General features: G+C 47.5%; 1 protein-coding gene across 1 annotated transcript in view; it reads right to left on the reverse strand.

Annotated features, from left to right (window-relative positions):
* BACE1 (beta-secretase 1) overlaps nucleotides 1-13203 on the reverse strand; it is a 28292-nt gene extending 15089 nt beyond the window's left edge. The window contains exon 1 of the mRNA XM_008020996.3: nucleotides 12461-13203. Coding sequence (XP_008019187.1) covers nucleotides 12461-12721 — 261 coding nt within the window. The 5' untranslated portion in view covers nucleotides 12722-13203. The remainder of the gene's footprint in view (nucleotides 1-12460) is intronic.
* Between the last annotated feature and the right edge of the window lie 9685 nt (nucleotides 13204-22888).

Raw genomic sequence — 22888 nt, forward strand, 5'->3', positions numbered from 1 at the left:
GGTCGAGGTGAGTGGATCACCTGAGGTCAGGTGTTCGAGACCAACCTAGTCCAACATGGTGAAACCTCGTCTCTACTTAAAATACAAAAATTAGCCGGGCGTAGTGGCACGCGCCTGTAATCCCAGCTACTCGGGAGGCTGAAGCAGAAGAATTGCTTGACCCTGGGAGGCAGATGTTGCAGTGAGCCAAGATAGTGTCATTGCACTCCAGCCTGGGCAACAGAGCAAGACTCCATCTCAAAAAAAAAAGAAAAATGCCTTCAAGGGGCATCTGTTTAGTGGCCTGGAGAGACGGGGACTCTTTCCAGTTCTGAACCATCTCTCGTTATTAAGAATCCACACCCTTTCTTGGTACTACCCCAAGGTCATAGCACTTTTGCAAAAGCCTCTGGAGTGGGGGCTCTAGCTCCAATTCTTCCTATTCAATAGGAAGTCTATTTTCTTCTGTGTGGGCCTCACAGTTAAAGAGGAAAGACGCCTGTATTCTTGTATAACAAGGCTTTCAGCTGACGTTGAGATTTAGAGGCCTTCCATTTTACAGAGGCGGAAAGTGAGACCTAGAGTGAGTAAGCAACTTCACCCATCTTACACAAGCCACAAGGCTAGGATAAGAATCCATTGGTTCTGACCAAGGCTTAAATGTGGTGTTTCATCTCCTTGACCTTCCCGTCTCTCCCACTTGGAGAAGATGTATGTGGTAGATTGTTATACTAATGAACCACCCTGCCCCCCACACATGCCCTTGAGGGATCCCCTCTGACAGTGACTCTGGGCTTAGCCATGTGACTGGCTGTGGTCAACGGGATATCAGCAAATGATGCAAGGAGAGGCTTGATAAGCACTTGTGCATTGGGGATTGCCCTCTTGGAACACTGTCCTCAGATTCTGTGTGAAGTAACTCAGTCTTGCCTCCTTCAGAATGAAAGACTTCACAGAGCCAGAGGCCCAGCAGGCCTGGATTAGTCCAGTCCCCAGCTGAATGCAGCCACATGGGTGAGCCCAGGTAGGATTTGTAGAAAAATCACAAGCCAACACACAGAATCCTGAAAAATAAAATGACTCGTTTGAGCTACTAAATTTTGGAGTAGTCTGTTATCCAGCATCAGATAACTGACACAAACTATCTGAATTAGATCCTGGGGTCCTTGACCTTGAAGGCACCAACCATAGGTCAACCCCGTGAACATCTCTTGCCAGTTCCCTTTCCTCATCGGGCTTCTTGTGAAGTTTCCCTAAAGCACGATGGTCTCTCACTTGTGCATCTTTGCATATATTTGTCTGCAACGTTCTTTCCGTGTTCTAATGTTCACATCATACTTTAAACATCCTTTCTTTCAAAGGTCTTGTCCTGACACCCAGATGAGATTAGATCCTTCCTCTTACAGATCCTCAGTAGCACCTGTGCTTCTTTGTCTACCACTCACATTTTTAATCATTTATTTAATGTCTGCCTGTCCCACAGACCATGAACTCCACAAGGGTAGGGAGCGTTTGTATTGCTTATTACCTAATTGTTACCTAGCCCTGAGTAGATGCTCCATAGTGATTTTTTTTTTAATTGACAGCAACTGCCTCATTCCCTGCAGTTAATTCCCATGACCCTACAGACTATTGCTTTTTTTTTTTTTTTTTTTTTTTTTTTTTTTAATGGGACCTTGCTCTGTCACCCAGGCTGGAGTATAGTGGCACAATCTTGGCTCACTGCAACTTCCGTCTCCTGGGTTCAAGCGATTCTCCCGCCTCAGCCTCCTGAGTAGCTGGGATTACAGGTGTTCACCACTACGCCCAGCTAATTTTTGCATTTTTACTACAGACGGGGTTTCACCATGTTGGGGAATATCCACCCAGGGTCCTGTGGTTCTTAGAGCAGTTATAGTGACTCCAGGGCTCCTTGGTCCCAGAACTTTGTGAGTCAGCTTCATCTGCTTTTCGTAAGTGATTTCCAGACCTGAGCTTACCCAAGGCTGAGAAAAGGGGGCAAGGAAGGACAAGAGAAGACTAAAGGCAGCAGCTGGGAGGGGCTTATGGCCAACAGAGCACACAGCTACTGCCTCAAAGTCCAGCAACTGGGTCCTGTCCAGGTTCCTCCCACCTTGAACAAATCAGCCAACCCTGTGCAAATGGACTCCTTTTCCCAGCTAGTTCCTCTGCCTTCCACTTGCCTCTCCTGGCAGTAGCTGGCCATTGGTACCTGGGAGCAAGCAGGCTCCTTGGTGCCACTTACCCCACCTCTGGCTGGTTTTTCAAGGAGTCCCAATGTGGCTAGGTCACCCCAAACCTTATCTAGTGCACCTTTCCCCCTTTGGATGGGATGCTCCATTTCTCCGCAGCCTCTAACCCAGCTCAACTTTTTTTTTTTTTTTTTTTTTTTTTGAGACAGAGTCTCGCTTTGTCGCCCAGGCTGGAGTGCAGTGGCACGACCTCGGCTCACTGCAAGCTCCGCCCCCCAGGTTCACACCATTCTCCTGCCTCAGCCTCCCAAGTAGCTGGGACTAAAGGCGCCTGCCACCACGCCAGACTAATTTTTTGTATTTTTTTTTTTAGTAGAGACGGGGTTTCACCATGTTAGCCAGGATGGTCTCGATCTCCTGACCTCATGATCTACCTGCCTCGATTTCCCAAAGTGCTGGGATTACAGGTGTGAGCCACTGCACCCAGCCAGCTCAATTAATATTTATCAGTGCCTCCTACTCCAATAAAATAATGGATGTCGATGGTCCAAAAATTTATGACAGTAGTTTTCAAACTTTTTTTTTTCTAAAGCAGCAGAATCAGTCAGGTGTGGTGGCTCACACCTGTAATCCCAGCACTTTGGGAGGCCGAGGCAGGCGGATCACAAGGTCAGGAGATCGAGACCATCCTGGCTAACGCGGTGAAACCCCGTCTCTACTAAAAAATACAAATAATTGGCCGGGCGCGGTGGCTCAAGCCTGTAATCCCAGCACTTTGGGAGGCCGAGACGGGCGGATCACGAGGTCAGGAGATCGAGACCATCCTGGCTAACACGGTGAAACCCCGTCTCTACTAAAAAATACAAAAAACTAGCCGGGCGTGGTGGCGGCGCCTGTAGTCCCAGCTACTCGGGAGGCTGAGGCAGGAGAATGGCGTAAACCCGGGAGGCGGAGCTTGCAGTGAGCTGAGATCCGGCCACTGCACTCCAGCCTGGGCGACAGAGCGAGACTCCGTCTCAAAAAAAAAAAAAAAAAAAAATACAAATAATTATCCGAGTGTGGTGGCGGGCACCTGTAGTCCCAGCTACTGGGGAGGTTGAGGCAGGAGAATGGCATGAACCCGGGAGGCAGAGCTTGCAGTGAGCCGAGATTGTGCCACTGCACGCCAGCCTGGGCGACAGAGCGAGACTCCGTCTCAAAAAAAAAAAAATTAAATAAAATAAATGAAGCAGCAGAATCCTTTCCCCCTTTTCCAGTTGTATGCAGGATCCTAGTATACAAGAGAGAAAAAAGCAGAGATGCTCTGTTTGAAGGGGAGGTTTGATTTCCTCTGTTTCCATCCCCTGCCTGTGCTGGCTCTTGAGGCATCTCTTCAGCACCTTTAGCCTCTGTGGAACCCACATGGAAAACCCATGCTCCACAAGGTATCATGGCAGCTATTCACCACCTGCTTTTCATTGTCAGACAGTAAGTCCTTCCTGTTATTTAACCTTGTCCCACCCACAGGTTACAGTGGCTTGAATCTTCTCTTGCTCTGTCCTCAGTTGAAAATGAAGCTGACCTCTGGCATCTCCCCCCATGGCACCTGTGTCATGCTCAGCACATGGGCTTGTTTGTTCAAGTCATTGGGAGATGCTGGAACTCACTCCTCGTCCTACCTGTTAAAACCTTCACAGGCCTTGGAAAAGAATAAGTGGTGGGGCTGGGCACAACGGCTTACGCCTGTAGTCCCAGCACTTGGGGAGGCTGAGATGGGCGGATCACTTGAGGTCCGGAGTTCGAGACCATTCTGGCCACATAGTGAAACCCCGTCTCTACCAAAAAAAAAAAAAAAAAAAATATATATATATATATATATATATATATTAGCCGGGCGTGGTGGCGTGCGCCTGTAGTTCTAGCTACTTGGCAGGCCAATGCTGGAGAACTGCTTGAACCCAGGAGGTGGAGGTTGCAGGGAGTCGAGATCGTGCCACTGCCCTCCAGCCTGGGCAACAGAGACCCTGTCTCAAGAAAAAAAAAAAAAAAGAGGCTGATGGGATTCACTGACCTTGAAAGACCAAGCAAGAAGACACCCAGCCTACAGTGGGCAGCAGAGAGAGTAGCCCCAGAGTGACAGCAGCTCGGGAGATATGGTGACAGAGGATAAGTTGGCATGGGAGGAGACAGAGCTTGGCTAGTTTGCTCTGAGGAAAATGACCTAGGAGTCCCAGCTCCCCCATGTTAGAATCCCCCCAGTACTGCTGATTTTTAAGTCTCCCTAGCACAGTCCAGCTCTCCTACTTTGGGAACCACCTGGCTACAGTACCCGAGGCTGCGGTACTACAGATGTACTCAGGTGCTGTTGCATCCTGCCAGGAGAATTTCAGGGCAGCTCCAGAACTCAGAAAATGTTCTGGCTCCTTCCCAGAACTCTCCCCTGCCCAGGCACCTGAAAGAGAAGGCTCCAGGAGAGACAGAAGTAAGTCATCAGGTATGGGGGCTTCCCTGGGAGGTGTTTCTCTTCCTGGATTTTCTTTTTTTGAGACAGAGTTTCCCCCTGTCGCCCTGGCTGGAGTGCAGTGGCATGATCTCAGCTCACTGCAACCTCCACCTCCTGGGTTCAAGCGATTCTCCTGCCTCAGCCTCCTAATTAGCTGGGATGACAGACACGTGCCACCATGCCCAGCTGATTTTTGTATTTTTAGTAGAGACGGGGTTTCACCACGTTGGCCATGCTGGTCTTGAACTCCTGACCTCAGGTGATCCACCTGCCTTGGCCTCCCAAAGTGCTGGGATTACAGGTGTGAGCCACTGTGCCTGGCCTCTTCCTGGATTTTCAACTGGAATTTTCTGCCCAGCCCTTTATTGGAGAGGCCCAAGAAGGGTTCCTGACCTTCCACCTTAGTGCTTTTAGAGAGAGCACACTCTTTCTCAATGCCCCCTCACTCCCAGCTAAACTCTTTTTTACTGGTCTGGGGAGTAGAGGAGAATTAGGAGTGACAGGATGAGGGCTCCAGCAAGGGCTTGTGTGCAACCTGAGGCCCAATCCAGGAAAGCCAGTGGTGGTTGCAGGGACTGGGGTAGGCAACTAATGGAGCTGGGGTCTTGTTGGCTTTGTCTGATTTGGAAGGTGGTTCTTTGAGCTCGATGGTTTTCAACCTTTTTATTATAAAAACTCTTTAAAAAAAATATAACCCAGAAGTCCACTGTATAAAAACAATAAAAGCAAAGTTATCCTGGGAGGCTCAAGAGATTTGGGGCAGGGGGATGGGGATGGCTTGGTGACAGGAAGGGTGGGGATCTAGAGTGTTGACTGCTCCCAGCCTTCTCCTTCACCACTGAGGTCCCTTTACAGAACCCTGCCAAGCACAGTTTGAAGCCATTATGGGGGGAGGAGAGGAAAAAAAGAAAAACCACCTGGGCCTTCTTGGTTTCTGAGACCCTGAGCCCTCGTAGTTTTCTACTGCTCTGATCATTTTCTCTTGCTTCCTTGTCTACACCTAATATTCTTTCCCTAATCATTTTTCTCCTTTCCCTCTCCATTCCCTCAATGAACAAGACTATTTTTTAACTTGGCTTTCACAGCCTCTCTGTGGATGAGTCCTGTCTGCCTGTCCAGTTCTAACCTCTCTCCAGATTCCCACTGTCAGCTGGTGGCTGAACACTTCCACAAGGATGACCCACTAGCCTCTCAGAGGCAACCAACATGTCCCAGATCGTAGAACACAGGAAGGACAGGCCCCAGTATTTGGACTCAGAATCCAAAGACCTAGATTGGAACCCCGACTCTGCTCTTAACAGAATCACTTTGGACGAGACACTTAGTCTCTCTGGGCCTCAGTTTCCTCATCCCCAAAATGGGTATGCTAATACTTATCCCTTATAATTAAAGCAGAATAATAAACATAAACTTTGGTAAACTATATTGTGCTTCCTGACCGGGTGCGGTGGCTCATACCTGTAGTCCTAGGACTCTGGGAGGCTGAGGCAGGCGGATCACTTGAGGTCAGGAGTTTGAAACCAGTCTGGCCAATGTGGTGAAACCCCTGTCTCTACTAAAAATACAAAAAAAATTAGCTGGGTGTGGTGGCACGCACCTGTAATCCCAGCTATTTGGGAAGCTGAGGCAGGAGAATCATTGGAACCTAGGAAGCAGATGTTGCAGTGAGCTGAGATTACGCCACTGCACTCCAGCCTGGGCGACAGAGCGAAACTCCGTCTCAAAACGAACAAACAAAAAAACTATGTTGTGCTTCAAAAGCTTGCCCCTGTTGCTTTGTTCCCTGACAAAAAGTCAGAGAGGTTAAATAAAGCCATCATCTCCTCTTCCCTCTCTCTCACCCCATACATCTCATCAAGTGCACAGAATAACTGGTTAAATGATGGATGAATACTGATTCCTCCTTTCTACCCTCACTGCCACCACCCTCTTTCAGGCCCATCTATCCGGAGATCCTTGTTTCCATGTCTAGAGTCATGATGCTAGACTCTCCAAGTCATCCTGCATACTGAAGCTGTTTTCCTAGGACTGAAATAGACGATGTCATCCCTCTTCTCGTATACCCACAACGATTCCTTACTGTTTGCAGAATGAAACCCGAAGTCCTGTCAGCCCGCATCCCCACCATGCCTTCTGGCTTCTCACCATCGTTCACGCTTTTCTTCATGAAGCGCTCCTCCTCACCACTCTCCATATTGCAAAGCTTTCTCCTCTTTCGAGGTCTTATTCAAATACCTCCTTTTTGGCCGGGCATGGTGGCTTATGCCTGTAATCCCAGCACTTTGGGAGGCCGAGGTGGGTGGATTCCTGGGTGACAGAGCAAGACTCTCTCTCAAAAAAAACAAAAACAAACAAACAAAAAAACCACACACACATAAACAAAACAAAAACCTCCTTTTCCAGCAAGCTGTCCCTAATACCACATCAGAAGTAGCTGCTTGTCTCTGTGCACTTCCAAGACCCACTGTTCCACTATTTGTACCAAATGCATTTGGTCGTGTGTAATATTTAGGTATTATGTCTATGTCTCACATCAGATTGTGAGCTGTCCAAGGGCTAAGACTATGGCATGATTTTTCTCTTCTACACACAGTAGGTACTCAATAAATATCTGTTACACTGAATTGACTATCACCAAATTTCACTCCTAACAGTTACCTTATTATCCTGTGTTTAGTCAGTGATGCCCATAATATCAAAATGAGATAACATCCTTTTATTTATTTATTTAGAGACAGGGTCTCACTCTGTCACCCAGGCTAGAGTGCAGTGGCGCGATCTCGGCTCACTGCAACCTCTGCCTCCCGGGCTCAAGCGATTCTCCTGCCTCAGCCTCTTGAGTAGCTGAGTTTACAGGCGCGTGCCACCACACCCGGCTAATTTTTGTATTTTTAGTAGAGATGGGGTTTCACCATGTTGGCCAGGCTGGTCTCAAATTCCCAACCTCAGGTGATCTGCCTGCCTCAGCCTCACCTTAGTGCTGGGATTACAAGTGTGAACCGCTGCACCTGGCCCTTTAGTTTAAAAGAATAAAAATACTTTCTCCAAGAGCTACAGTTCTGCATTTACAACTGCCCTTCAACAGTTCTGTTTAGAGGCTTGCAGCTCATGTATTCATTCACTCAAAGTTTTTTAGGTGTGTGTTCTGAGCTTGGCATTGTTATAGATTATTATAACGCAAACAAAGGATAACTGCAAAATAAATAAATAAAATGTAAAAGACACTGTCCTTAAGAGCTTGAAGTTTTGTTTGTTTGTTTGAGACAGAGTCTTGCTCTGGAGTGCAGTGGCACGATCTCGGCTCACTGCAGCCTCTGCCTCCCAGGTTCAAGCAATTCTTCTGTCTCAGCCTCCCGAGCAGCTGGGATTACAAGCACCTGCCACCATGCCCGGCTAATTTTTGTATTTTTAGTAGAGACAGGGTTTCACCATATTGGTCAGGCTGGTCTTGAACTGGCCTCAGATGATCCTCCTGCCTCAGCTCCCAAAGTGCTGGGATTACAGGCATGAGCCACTGCGCCTGGCCAGAGCTTGAAGTTTTATGAGAGAAACAAACACAAAAACAGTTGTAATATGTTACAAGTGTAGTAATGGAGGTATCATCGGGTGTAATAGGAGAATGGAAGAGGGATGCTTGTGATAAACTTCTTCCCCAAGACAAATGGCACAGTAGGAAGAACAAGGACGAAACAGGTCTTAACTTACTGGCCTTCTACCTGGCCAGTGGTTTAACCTTTCAACCCCATTTCTTCTGCTAGACACTATGAGTGATAAAGACCTTTTTTTTTTTCTTTTTTAGAGACAGGGTCTCTGTTACCCTCTGACATGCTGGAGATTGCAGTGGTGCAATCACAGCTCACTGAAGTTGTCCTTATATATTGCAGGAATTGCTGTAACGGACAAACTAATAGGAGGCTAAGGTGGAAGTATCACTTGAGTCCAGAAGTTGGAGACCAGCCTGGGCAACATAATGAGACAATTTGAAAAAAATCAGCTGGGCCTGGTGGCATGTGCCTGTAGCCCCAGTTACTCAGGAGCCTGAGGCAGGAGGATCACTTGAGCCCAGGAGCTATGATTGTGCCCCTGCACTCCAGCCTGGGCAACAGAGTGAGACCCTATAATTAATAAACAAACAAATTTGTATACAAGTACTATAAGCCATCCCCTCCTGCCACCTTTCCTATTCCCACAGTCTTGTTATTCTCCAGTTTACCCCAGATCAGAATCTTAAAACCATTGTTGATGCCTTCTTCCTTTCCCTTCACACCAATGTCACCAAATCCTCCCCACCTGCCCTGGCACGTTCTCTGCATCCTACCCTTCCTTTCTCTTTCCATCTTATCGCAGCCTAATGCCCTCCTTGTTATAGAGGGCCTCACACCTGGACTGTTGTGAGGGCCCCCTGTGCCTGTGTCTTTTGGTCCTACTCTTTTTTATTTATTTATTTTTTGAGATGGAGTCTTGCTCTGTCACCCAGGCTGGAGTGCAGTGGCGTGATCATGGCTCACTGCAACCTCTGCCTCCTGGGCTCAAGAGATTTTTCTGCCTCTGCGCCCTGAGTAGCTGGGACTATAGGCACGCGCCACCACACTCAGCTAATTTTTGTATTTTTAGTAGAGACAGGGTTTCACCATATTGGCCAGGTTGGTCTCGAACTCCTGACCTCATGATCCATCCGCCTCAGCCTCCCAAAGTGCTGGGATTACAGGTGTGAGCCACCGCGTCCGGCCATAAATGGTTCTCAAATTTGAGGCACAAACTGCGGGGCTCCATTCTCAGAGAGACTGTCTCTAGAGGTCTGGGATGGGGCCAGGGAATTTACATTTTTAGCTGACTCCAATGAGGGTTTGCAGACCTCGCTTTGAGTATATCTGCATGGATGACCTTGTACTTGTCACTTCCGCCCTTTCACTTCCACTCTAACTCTATGTGGGCAGAAAACTTGTCTTCTTGTCTGTTTGTGGATCAGCCCCCAAGCACCAGCAATTAATTGCCTAGCACAGAGAAAGTGCTCCCCAAATTTCACTTGTACTTGTTCAGAATACAATGCCATCCAAGTTCTCATTTGGCACTTACAACAGCTGCGCCAGGTAGGAAGAAAGGGCGTCCTTCTTGCAGACAGATGGGGAGAGAGTCCAAGCCACCAGAGGGCAGAGACTGGCTGACGCAGGCTTAGTTAGAAACCATAGTGCAAGCCACACAGTTGCTTTAGTTGTGGGCTCCCTGGCACTAGCTTCCTGGACTGGTGTTGAACTTTAAGCCCACTTTTCTCTTCTAGAAAGGAGTGAGGAAGGAACTGACATTTATTGAGCAATTACTTCCTGCTAAGTACTGGGCCGCAGGATGTATGCATTATTTCAGGGGATCAGGGAAGTACAGTAATGGATACCCCAGTTTTTGTTATTTTTTTTAGACGGAGTTTCGCTCTTGTGGCCCAGGCTGGAGTCCAATGGCACCATTTTGGCTCACTGCAGCCTCTGCCTCCTGGGTTCAAGCTATTCTCCTGCCTCTGCCTCCTGAGTAGCTGGGATTACAGGCATGTGCCACTATGCCTGGCTAATTTTGTACTTCTAGTAGAGACAGGGTTTCTCCATGATGGTCAGGCTGGTCTCGAACTCCCGACCTCAGGTGATCTGCCCACCTCGGCCTCCCAAAGTGCTGGCATTACAAGCATGAGCCACCGCGCCCGGCTGTTTTTGTTTTTGTTTTTTTCTGAGACGGAGTTTTGCTCTTGTTGCCCAGGCTGGAGGGCAATGGCACAATCTTGGCTCACTGCAACCTCTGCCTCCCGGGTTCAAGTGATTCTCCTGCCTCAGCCTCCTGAGTAGCTGGTATTACAGGTACATGCCACCACGCCCAGCTAATTGTTTTTGTATTTTTAGTAGAAACGGGGTTTCGCTATGTTGGTCAGGCTGGTCTCGAACTCCTGACCTCAGGTGATCTGCCTGCCTCGCCCTCCCAAAGTGCTGGGATTACAGGATACCCCAGTGTTATACATGTAAAACGTGGAGGCCCAGGACATCCAAGTTTTTATGCCTCATTACATAGCATAGAAGAGGCAGAACAGGCCAGACAAGGATAAAGTGACTTCATATTTGTTGGAGGTCAGTTTTATGCAGGTGCATTGTTCTGGGTGAAAGCACCTAGAACAATTAACCCTCACAACTTAATCCTCACAATTACCTTGTAAAGGAGATCTCATTTTCTACTCATTTTAAAGACATGACAGTAGTTTCAGAGAGGTTATGCAATTTGCCCAAGGCCACACAGCTGAGAAGAGGAAAAGCTGTGGGTGGTAGAGCTGGGATTCATGGACCGTCTGACCTCAAAACTCGTGTGGGTTCTGCAGCTCCGTCCGGCATCATGCACAGTTCCCCAAGCTCCCTCTCCTGAGAAGAGGTCCATGCACAGTTTGCAAAGCACATCAGTAGCAGAAACAGGAGTAGGTCCCAGGTCTCTGCATACCCGCTGCTCCCTGACGATATCATCTAGCAATCTGTTTGCTCAGGGCCTGGATTTGGCCTCTGTCCTGCCCCCTCAACCTCCCACTGGAGACTACTTCTGGGGAAGTTATGGTGCACAGGAAAGAGGATGAGAAAGTGGGGAAGACCAGGCCTTTGACTAGCTGAGAGGTAGGGCTAGGGAGCATGCACCTAGGAAGGCTGGCTTCTGTAAAGTAATTGGGAGGTGGGGGTTTGTGTTTCTCCCAGTTCCAGCTGTCTGAGAATTTCAGGAAAGTGTGGCTGTCCCCTCTACCCACCTCAAACACACTCCCACCTTCACAGACCCTCCCAAGGACACAGATCCGGAGGTGGCTCACAGAGATGTGCAGGATCAGATTCAAGGTGACACGCACCAGCATACACAGAACCACAGGGCTGCCCAGGCCCGGACTCTCCCACAGAGGCGGCAGATGCACACAGAGGTCAGCCACAGCACCCCACATGGAGGGCTGCTCACCCACAGAGGTGCAGAGGGTGCCACCTCCACCAGCCACCTTGAAGGTACCTTGGAGATTGTCAGGAAGGATGGGGAGGGCACACAGTGTTTTCTCTACAACTCCCCTCTCCCCCGCCATGAAAGGAGTCTCACTCTTAAAAGGGAACTCTGGCTCCTTTCCTACCATTTGTCCTTTCCCCAGGCTCAGTTCAGTTCCCCTCTGGCCTGGGGGGGTGGGGTGGGGGAGGGGCTGGAGTGTAGCCCTCCAGAGGGAAAAGGGGAGGAGGAGGGGATGGCAGGAGCCTGTCCAGGGCTTCCGGGCTGAGTGCAATCAGGGGGGCCTCGGCAAATTTCACTTTGCCGTCCCAGTGGCAGCCCAGATGGTGGGAGCAAGGGGCTGATTCAACTGCTGCCAGGATTCCTTGGTCCTGGAGGTGCTGGGAACAATGGTGGGAATCAGAGGAGGGGACAAGATTGCGTGGCCAACCTCCAGAGTGGTGGGATTTGGGAGACTCAGACTGGGCCACTGTCAGAAGGGGCTGACACCTGTTATAGTGCCCCTGTGGCGGACCCTTCCTCCAGGTCAGGGTGCCCAGCTGATGTGTCTCTCTTGCCCCAAATCCTTCCCGAGGGCGTATGTGTCAGATGAGGAGCAAGAGGAACTAGGCAGTCAGGGGAGAGGAGAAGGGAAAGGGGCGCTTGGGAACACTTCTGCCGACAACCACGTGACCCCGGGGAATGGCTGGGGAGGGGTCCCTCCTGCTGTCCCCACCAGCCCATTTGAGCAGGGGCCAGCCTGAGGCATCCCCGGCCTGTCTCCCCTCTGCTCATGCAGGTGGAGGGCTAAGGGCTGGCCTGACCACCTTACCGTCTGCGGGGGGCTGCCCACGGTCATCTCCACGTAGTAGCCCTGCCCCGACTTGCCCCTCAGGTTGTCCACCATCTCCACAAAGCTGCCCCTCCGACCGGGCTCCTCGGGCTCTTCGTCCGTCTCCCGGGGCAGCCGCAGCCCCACGGGGGCTCCCCCCAGGCCGCTGCGCAGGGGCAGCCGGATGCCGTGCTGGGTGCCGTGGGCAGGCAGCACTCCCGCGCCCATCCACAGCAGGAGCCAGGGCAGGGCTTGGGCCATGGTGGGCCCTGGCCTTCGGGCCCTCTGGGCTCGCACTGGCCCACGTCCGTCCCTGGCGCCTGCCCCCAAGTCTGGGTGGTGCTGGTGGCTTCTCAGGAGAGGGAGCTTGGGGGCATCAGGACGCCAGAGCCTGCAGGGCCCTGGGCCAGCCCCCGGGTCCGGGCCGTGGAGAGCGGTCAGGGGAGATCCGCAGAGCACGGGAGCAGGGGAGAGGCTGGGATCCGGAGCCCGCTACATCGGCACGGCGGCGGCCAGCCACGGCAGCGGGCGCGGGCTCCCGGCGGGGCTGGGAGGGGCGGGCATGGCGGGCCGGCGGCGGCTTCCCCGGTCCCCCCGGCGGGCGGCGGCGCGGGCAGGGGCAAGGGCTCTGGGCTCCTGCGGCTGCGTTGGCTGCTCAGGCCACCATAATCCAGCTCGCGGCTCGCAGCTCCCGGGCGGGCTGGGGAGGCGGAAAGACTTGTGGCGGCGGCTGTCAAAGCCAAAGGGTTTTCGCTTTTCCCTGGGATCGCTGGGAAGTGTAGTCTTCCCATGGCTGGCAATCCGGCTTCCGGGGCTGGAGAGGGGTCTGGGATGCCCTCTGCCGAGGTGGAGTCCGCCCTGCAGGGCCCTGGCGGGAAGGGCCAGACGGATGGAGGGGGGCACACCTCCCGTCTGTCAGTCTTTCGTTCAGCATGGAGGGAGCACCCACTGTACGCCAGGCACACCGCCAGGCGCTGGGGATACAGAGAGAAATAAACAGTGATTCTACACGGGACCGTTAAGTGATTCCTGCCAAGGTGGGGTTTCATACTATACGATGTGGCATTAAGGAGTAGGGATTTGGAGGGACATCTAGGGGATCTGAGAAGACGCAGTGGGAGAAGGTGGTATTTAATTTGAGCGTTTAAAAATGGGTAGGATTTTCATAAGCAGAGACTGAGGGAGCAGGATGAAAGGGGATGGAAGAGTTTTTCCAGGCTGCAAACTACCGGAGCACGGTCCAAAAGGGGAAAGTGCAGTTGTCTATTTTCACCTGCGCCTGCGATCTGCGGGCAGGTAAGAGCCAGCGGGTCTTCTCCCATCTGAACCTGTTTGTGCCTTTGAGGCTTTACTTGCCTTGAATCCTTATGACCCCTCTGATTTTCTGCACCATCAGCCAGACTGAGGAGAAATGGCTGTTGATAGCTTTAAAGTGTTAACACTCCAAAAAGTATCTCCATATTAACTTGTAAGAGCTTAAAGCCTTGAACCAAAAGCGTTAGAGTTCTAATGGCTTAAAGAAGAAAAGCCGGTATGGTTTTAACAATATATTGTTTATCAAATGTGGAAAGCCATAGATAAAATTCAGCAGTTACTCTGATTTAATTTTTTTTTTTAAATGAAAGTGAATTTTCTTTTTTCTTTTGAAAGGGAGTCTTGCTCTGTCACCCAGGCTGGAGTGCAGTGGCATGGTCTCAACTCTGCAACCTCCGCCTCCCGGGTTCAAGCAATTCTCATGCCTCAGCCTCTGAGTAGCTGGGATTACAGGCGTGCGCCACCACACCCAGCTAATTTTTGTATTTTTAGTAGAGATGTGATTTCACCATGTTGGCCAGGCTGGTCTCGAACTTGTGGCCTCAAGCGATCCACCCACCTCGGCCTCACAAAGTGCTGGGATTATAGGCATGGACCACGGTACCCAGCCAGGAAGCTTTTTAAACAAGATAACAAACAAACAAACAAACAAACAAACAAAATAGTAGTAATAAAAGGCTAAGTTACTCCCATTAAAGGCAGACTTTGGAAAGGAAAGATCATTATCTCTACTTTTACCCTACACAGTTCAGAACAGTCTGATTGACTCAAAAGACAAGAAAATGGAAAAAGTGTTATATATGTTGGATAGCAAAGGAATCATTAGTTGCAGATTATATGATATGGATAGAAAATCCTAACCAATAAGGTGATTAGACACAAATTAAAAAGATCAAAATCAAAATAGAGAAATGTATGCATGGGAATTGTAGATATGATAGAAATGGCATTCATATCAGAGGAAAATGGATGCATTATTCAAAAACTGTTGTTGGGATGTCTAGCAGCCCATTTGGAAGGAGAAAAAACCAAATCCCAATTTCATTCATCTGAAAATAAACTCCAGATAGATTAAATAATTTAACGTTAAAATAAAACTGCAGGAAAAATAGAATATTTTCATCATCTTATATTGAAGAAAACTTCCCTAACAAACCCCAGACGGTAAAGAAAACTGAAAACTGGATGGGTTTGATGACTTAAATATTTAAAACTTCTGTAGAATCAGAAGTATTCCAATACTACCAGTGTTCTGGTTCAATTAGTAACTGGGAGAGCCCACCCTGGTTACTTAACCTTTTTGAGTCTTTTTTTTGAAACAGTCTCGCTTTGTCACCCAGGCTGGAGTGCAGTGGCTTGATCTCAGCTCACTGCAACCTCCTCCTCCTGGGTTCAAGCAATTCTTGTGCCTCAGCCTCCTGAGTAGCTGGGATTACAAGTGCCCACCACCATGCCTGGCTAATTTTTTTTTTTTTTTTTTTTTTTTGAGACAGAGCCTCCCTCTGTCACCCAGGCTGGAGTGCAGTGGCATGATCTCGGCTCACTGAAACCTCTGCCTCCTCAAGCGATTCTCCTGCCTCAGCCTCCCAAGTAGCTGGGACTATGGGCTCGTGCCAGCACGCCCGGCTAACTTTTGTATTTTTAGTAGAGACGGGAATTTACCATGTTAGCCAGGCTGGTCTCGAACTCCTGACCTCAAGTTATCTGCCCGCCTCAGCCTCCCAAAGTGATGAGATTACAGGCGTGAGCCACCTTGCCTGGCCCCTTTTTGAGACTTGATTTTATCATTTGTAAAATGGAGATAATGATATTAATAGTTCAATCCTCAAAAGGTAAGAATTCGATGAGACAATCCATGTAAAACATTTAGAATGGTGTCCAGCATATTGTAAGTGCTCAATAAAGGTCAGCTGTTAGTATTATTATTGTTGTAACTACTGAGAAAAGTGACATTTACAAAGTTAAAAGATTAGTCACAGATAAAGAAACAACATTTACCACACAATAGAGACAAAGGGCTAATGTTTATAATGTGCAAAGAGCTTCTACAAATCAATATAAATCCAAAACAACCTGATAGAAAAATGAACAAAGCATAAGGGAAAAGAGTGAGGAAAAACAACAAAAAACAAAAAAGAAAAGAAAAAGAAAAATGAACAAAGAATGTGAACAGGTAATTCATAGAAGAAGAAATTCAAATGGATGGTAAACATGAAAAAACTTTAACTTTGTTAATAGTTGAAAGAACGCAATGTAAAACAGTAGATTATTTGTTCCTTTTTCTTTCTTCCTGTTGTTCTCCTCTCAGATTGGTTACATTTAGTATTGATGAAGGTATTGTTTGGACTGTAAATTATTCCATTTTTGGAGAGTAATTTGCAATGCCTATTAATATGTTAAAAATGCAAATTATTTGGGCAATGTCATTTATAGGACCCTTTCCAACAAAAACAACAATATTTCAGCAGTGTGTACTATAGCAAAACCTTGGATTCAAAACAAACGAAGCTGGGTGTGGTGGTTCATGCCTGTAATCCAATCCACTTGGGAGTTTGAGGTGGGAGGATCACTTGTGCCCTGGAGTTCAAGACCAGCCTGGAGACAGAGCAAGCCCCATCTCTTTAAGCAAAACCAAAAATAATCATCAGGCCGGGTGTGGTGGCTCATGCCTGTAATCCTAGCACTTTGGGAGGCTAAGGTGGGTGGATCACTTGAGGTCAAGAGGTCGAGACCAGCCTGGCCAACATAGTGAAACCCAGTCTATAAAAATACAAAAAAATGGCCGGGTGTGCTGGCTCATGCCTGTAATCCCACCCAGCACTTTGGAAGGCTAAGGTGGGTGGATCACCTGAGGTCAGGAGTTTGAGACCAGCCTGGCCAACATGGTGAAATCCTGTCTCTACTAAAAATACAAAACCATTAGCCAGGCACGGCGGTGGGTGCCCAGCTACTTGGGAGGCTGAGGCAGGAGAATCGCTTGAACCCAGGAGGCAGAGGTTGCAGTGAGCTGAGATTGCACCACTGCACTCCAGCCTAGGTGACAGAACAAGACTGTCTCAAAAAAAAAAAAAAAAAAAAAAAAAAAATTAGCTGGGTGTGATGGCACGTGCCTGTAATCCCAGCTACTCGGGAGGTTGAGGCAGGAGAATCGCTTGATCCTGGGAGACAGAGGTTGCAGTGAGCCAAGATTGCACCACTGCCCTCCAGTCTGGGTGACAGAGTGAGAATAGGTCTCAAAAAAGAAAAAAAAAAAGAAAAAAAATTTAAATAGGGAACAAGACATTTGTTCAATGAAATTCTAAGTAACCATTAAAAACAATGGGATAACTTCTTTTTTTTTTTTTTCTTTTTTTTGAGACAGAGTCTGGCTCTGTCGCCCAGGCTGGAGTGCAGTGGCGTGATCTTGGCTCACTGCAAGCTCCCCCTCCCAGGTTCACGCCATTCTCCTGCCTCGGCTTCCTGAGTAGCTGGGACTACAGGCGCCTGCCACCACGCCCGGCTGCTTTATTTTGTACTTTTTTTTTTTTTTTTTTTTAGTATAGATGGGGTTTCACAGTGTTAGCCAGGATGGTCTCGATCTCCTGACCTCGTGATCCGCCCGCCTCGGCCTCCCAAAGTGCTGGGATTACAGGCGTGAGCCACCACGCCCAGCCGGGATAACTTCTTATGAACTGGCCTTTCAGGCTGAAGCGCAGGGGCACGATATCGGCTCACGGAAACCTCCGCCTCCCAGGTTCAATTCTCTGCCTCAGCCTCCCAAGTAGCTGGGATTACAGGCGTGTGCCACCATGTCCGGCTAATTTTTGTGTTTTTATTAGGGATGGGGTTTTGCCATGTTGGCCAGCCTGGCTAATGTTTGTATTTTTAGTAGAGACGGGGTTTCACCATGTTGGCCAGACTGGTCTTGAACTCCTGACCCTGTGATCCACCCGCCTCGGCCTCCCAAAGTGCTGGGATTACAGGTGTAAGCCACTGCACCTGGCCTGTTTATGACAACTAAAGAAAGCACGTGTCAGGGGCCTGACATGGTGGCTTACATCTGTAATCCCAGCACTTTGGGAGGCCGAGGCAGGTGAATCAGGAGTTCAAGGCCAGCCTGGTCTAGATGGTGAAACCCTGTTTCTACTAAAAATACAAAAATTAGCTGGGCGTGGTGGCGGATGCCTGGAATCCCAGTTCCTCGGGAGGCTGAGGCAGAGGATTGTTTGAACCCGGGAGGTGGAGGTTGCTATGAGCCAAGATCGCAGCACTGCACCACAGCCTGGGTGACAGACTGAGACTACGTTATCAAAAAAAAAAAAAAAAAAGCACATGTTAGAACAATAACATTATGATCTCATTTCTGTAAAAATTAGAAAGAATGGGCTTGTGCATATATGTATAAATATGTATGTATATACATTTACATCTGCATAAGCATAAAAAATCTGGAAGATGGCACCCACAATGTCAACAGTGGTTTCCTTTGAAGTGTAGGGTTTAATTTCTTCCTTAGTTTGCTCATTCATTCATTCAGTAAATGTACATTGAGTGCCTACTACATGCTAAGCACTATTTTAGGCACTGAGGATACAATGATATGTAAAATCCCTGTCTTCATGGAGCTTACACTCTAATGCAGGAAGACAGACAGTAAAGAAGTAAAATTATAGTATCTTGGATGGTGATATGTGGTAGGGAAAAATAAAGTAGAGAAAGGAGATGAGAGGGCGGTTTACGGTTTCAAATAAAGTAGATTGAAAGTGTAGAGGGAACATTTTATATCTTTATATCCTTAAATAATTGGTAGGATTATCAAGTGTTTTCCTTTTTTATCATGTGAGTAGTTTTCTGTATAGTTCAAATAAACAGTATAAAAAAGAGAATAAAAAGTTATTTTTTTTCCAGAATTAAAATGCTTGTTTATTTATTTATATTTAGAGATGGGGTCTTGCTCTGTCACTCAGGCTGGAGTGCGGTGGCATGATCATGGCTCACTACAGCCTTGACCTCCTGTGCTCAAGTGACCCTTCCACATCAGCCTCTGTAGATGAGACTACAGGTACATGCCACCAAGCCTGGTTAAATTTTTTTTTTTTTTTAAGAGGTTGGGTCTCACTGTATTGCCCAGGCTGATCTTGAACTCCAGTCCTCAAAGGATCTTCCTGCCACCGCCTTCCAAAGTGTTGGGATTATAGATGTGAGTCACTGCTCTTGGCTGTTACTGTTTTTTGATTGACCTTGTAATTGTACATGTTTATGGAGTGTACATCTGATGTTTTGATACATATATATGTTGCATAATGATCAAATCAGGATATTTAGCATGACCACCACTTTATTTATTTATTTATTTTGAGGTGGAGTGTCACTCTGTTGCCCAGGTTGGAGTGCGGTGGCATGATCTTGGCTCACTGCAACCTCCACCTCCCAGGTTCAAGGGATTCTCTGGCCTCAGCCTCCCAAGTAGCTAGGACTACAGGTGTGTAACACCACGCCTGGCTAATTTTTTGTATTTTTAATAGAGACGGCATTTCACCATGTTAGCCAGGATGGTCTCGATCTCCTGACCTTGTGATCCTCCCGCCTCGACCTCCCAAATGCTGGGATTATAGGCATGAGCCACTGCACCCGGCCCACTTTATGCATTTATAATTTCTTTGTGGTAAGGACATTCAAAAGCCTCTCTTCTAGCTATTTTGAAATATACCATATCAGTGTTACTGTTAACCATTGTCACCCTACTGTGCAATAGGATACTGGAATTTATTCCTCCTTTTCCTTTTTCTTTTTCTTTTTTTTTTGAGACAGAGTTTTACTCTTGTTGCCCAAGCTGGAGTGCAATGGCACGATCTTGGTTCACTGCAACCTCGGCCTCCCGGGTTCAGGTGACTCTCATTCCTCAGCCTCCCAAGTAGCTAAGATTATAGGCATGTGCCACCACACCTGGCATATTTTCTGTGTGTGTGTACGTGTGTGTGTGTGTGTGTGTGTGTGTATATATATATATTTTTTTTTTGGAGATGGAGTCTTATTCTGTCACCCAGGCTGGAGTGCAGTGGCGTGATCTCGGCTCACTGCAACCTGCACCTCCCAGGTTCAAGCAATTCTCCTGCCTCAGCCTCCCAAGTAGCTGGGACTACAGGCACACACCACCATGCCCAGCTAATTATTTGTATTTTATTCCAATATTTTGTAATATTTTTGACGTTTTACTGTGTTGCCCAGGCTGGTCTCGATCTCCTGAGCTCAGGCAATCTGCCCACCTCAGCCTCCCAAAGTGCTGGGATTGCAGGTGTGAGCCACCGCACTGGCCTAATTTTGTATTTTTAGTAGAGACAGGGGTTTCTCCATGTTGTCCAGGCTGGTCTTGAACTCCTGACCTCAAGTGATCCACTCGCCTCCACCTCCCAAAGTGCTGGGATTACAGGCATGAGCCACCGCACCCGGCCTATTCCTACTAATAGTAACTTTATACTCATTGACCAACCTTTCCCCATGCTCTCCTCTCTTTTCCTCCGTCTGGTAACCACTGTTCTACTCTCTATGAGATCAATTTTTTTTTGTTTTAATTCCACATGACCTGAGATCATGTATTTGTCTTTCTGTGCCTAGCTTATTTCACTTAACACCATGTCCTCCAGGTTCATTCATGTTGTTGCAAATGGTAGGATTTCATGATTTTTTTTTATGGTTGAGTGGAATATCATTGTATATATATATACCACATTTTCTTTATCCATTCATCTGTTGTTGGACAGCTGGATTCATTGCCTATCTTGGGTAGCGTAAATAATGCTGCAATTAACATGGGGGTGCTGAAATATTTTTAACACAACAATTTCATTTCCTTTGGATATATACCGAGTAGTGGGATTGCTGGATTGTGTGGTAGTTCTATTTTTAATTTTTTGAGGAACCACCATACAGTTTCCATGGTGATGGTACTAATTTACAGTCCCACCAACATTTTAAGTATTCCCTCTTCTCCATATCCTTACCAGCCCTTGTTTTCCTTTGTCTGTTTTATTGTAGCCATTTTAACTGGAATGAAGTGGTATCTCATTGTGGTTTTGGTTTGCATTTCCCTCAGGTTTAGTAATGTTGAACATTTTTTTCATGTACCTGTTGACAATTTGTATATCTTCTTTTGAGAAATGTCTTTTAAGGCAGTTTGCCCATTTTAAAATTCGTTTATTTGTTTTTTTTCTCTTTTTTTGGCTGTTGAGTTGTAAGAAAAAGTTCTAATAGTGGTTTCTGACCTAGGAGTAGGGAAAAAATTTGTCATCAGTTCTTTCCCATCTTTGAAATATGACTTCTTAATGTTCATCCTTACTGTGAAGATAACCTATAAGCAAAGTCCTCTCTCTCTTCTTCACTCTTCGAGTATATTACTGGTATATCATTTAGTGTGTCAGGCTGGGCACAGTGGCTCATGTTTGTAATCCCAGCACTTTGGGAGGCCTAGGCAGGCAGATCACCTGAGGTCAGGAGTTCCAGACCAGCCTGGTCAACATGATGAAACCCTGTTTCTACTAAAACTGCAAAACTTAGCCAGGTGTGGTGGCGCATGCTTGTAGTCCCAGCTACTTGGGAGGCTGAGGCAGGCGAATTGCTTGAACCCAGGAGGCAGAGATTGCAGTGAGCTGAGATTGCACCACTGCACTCCAGCCTGGGCAACAAACTCCCTCTCAAAAAAAAAAAAAAAAAAAAAAAAGGTGTGCCATTTTTGTTATTTCCCCCCCAAAGTCTTACTTTTTAAATTATATTTGCCTTGGGGACATTTTATAAATTGGCTTGCATTTCTGAGTATAAACCTATGGGGAAACCTGATAAAATGCAAATTGCTGATCTGTGTGAAGGTAATCCTGTTAATTCCATAGCATCTCTTATTTTATTAGCTCTTCCCATGAGACTGCAAGGAACCCATGCTGAGGCACAAGAGTTAAGCATTTGGATGGCAATTAAAATCTGCAGGGCTGGGCGTGGTGGCTCATGTCTGTAATCCCAGCACTTTGGAAGGCCGAGGCGGGTGGATTGACTGAGGTCAGGAGTTCAAGACCAGCCTGACCGACATGGTAAAACCCCGTCTCTACTAAAAATACAAAAATTAGCCTGGCATGGTGGTGACAGAGTAAGACTGTGCCTCAAAAAACGAACAAACAACAAAAAACCAGACTGATTGCAAAGATTGCAAATTCTTAGATATAGGGACCAAGTCTACAAATGGTTTTTTGAATCTCTGTTTTGTACAGGTTTGTGGGAGATGAGCTGGTAAGCCTTAGAGTTCCTTCCCAGTCTGGTCCCTTTGGCCCCTCAGTGAGACATTTATTTATTTATTTATTTATTTATGAGACAGAGTCTCCCTCTGTTGCCCAGGCTGGAGTGCAGTGGCGTGATCTTGGCTCACTGCAACCCCTGCATCTCTGGTTCAAGCGATTCTCCTGCCTCAGCCTCCCAAGTAGCTGGGACTACAGGTGTGTGCCACCATGCTCAGTGAATTTTTGTGTTTTTAGTAGAGACAGGGTTTCGCCATGTTGACCAGGCTGGTCTCAAGCTCCTCACCACAGGTGATCCACCTGCCTCACCTTCCCAAAGTGCTGGAATTACAGGTGTGAGCCACTGTGGCCTGGCCTATGTTTTTCTTTTTTTGAGACAGAGCTTCGCTCTTGTCACCTAGGGTGGAGTGCAGTGGTGAGATCTTGGCTCACTGCAACTTCCACCTCCTGGGTTCAAGCGATTCTCCTGCCTCAGCCTCCTGAGTAGCTGGGATTATAGGTGCCTGACACCACAACCAGCTAACTTTTCTATTTTTGGTAGAGATGGGGTTTCACCATGTTGGCCAGGCTGGTCTCAAACTCCTGACCTCAGGCGATCTGCCCGCCTTGGCCTCCCAAAATGCTGGGATTACAGGTGTGAGCCACTGTGACCGGCCAAGACTTTTAAAGAAGATGGAGAGAAAGGGGGTCAATGATTTGTCATTTACAGTAAGAATAAAGGAAGTATAGGCATAACTGCTACAGAAAGATTTAAATTTAAACATGACGACATCAGTCTAAATAACAGAGAGGGAAACTCCAAAAGAAAATTATATTTATTTAGAAGTAGCATTGCAATAGGTATATACATGCCATA

Source organism: Chlorocebus sabaeus, chromosome 1, assembly GCF_047675955.1.
Source record: "Chlorocebus sabaeus isolate Y175 chromosome 1, mChlSab1.0.hap1, whole genome shotgun sequence".
NCBI lineage: Eukaryota > Metazoa > Chordata > Mammalia > Primates > Cercopithecidae > Chlorocebus > Chlorocebus sabaeus.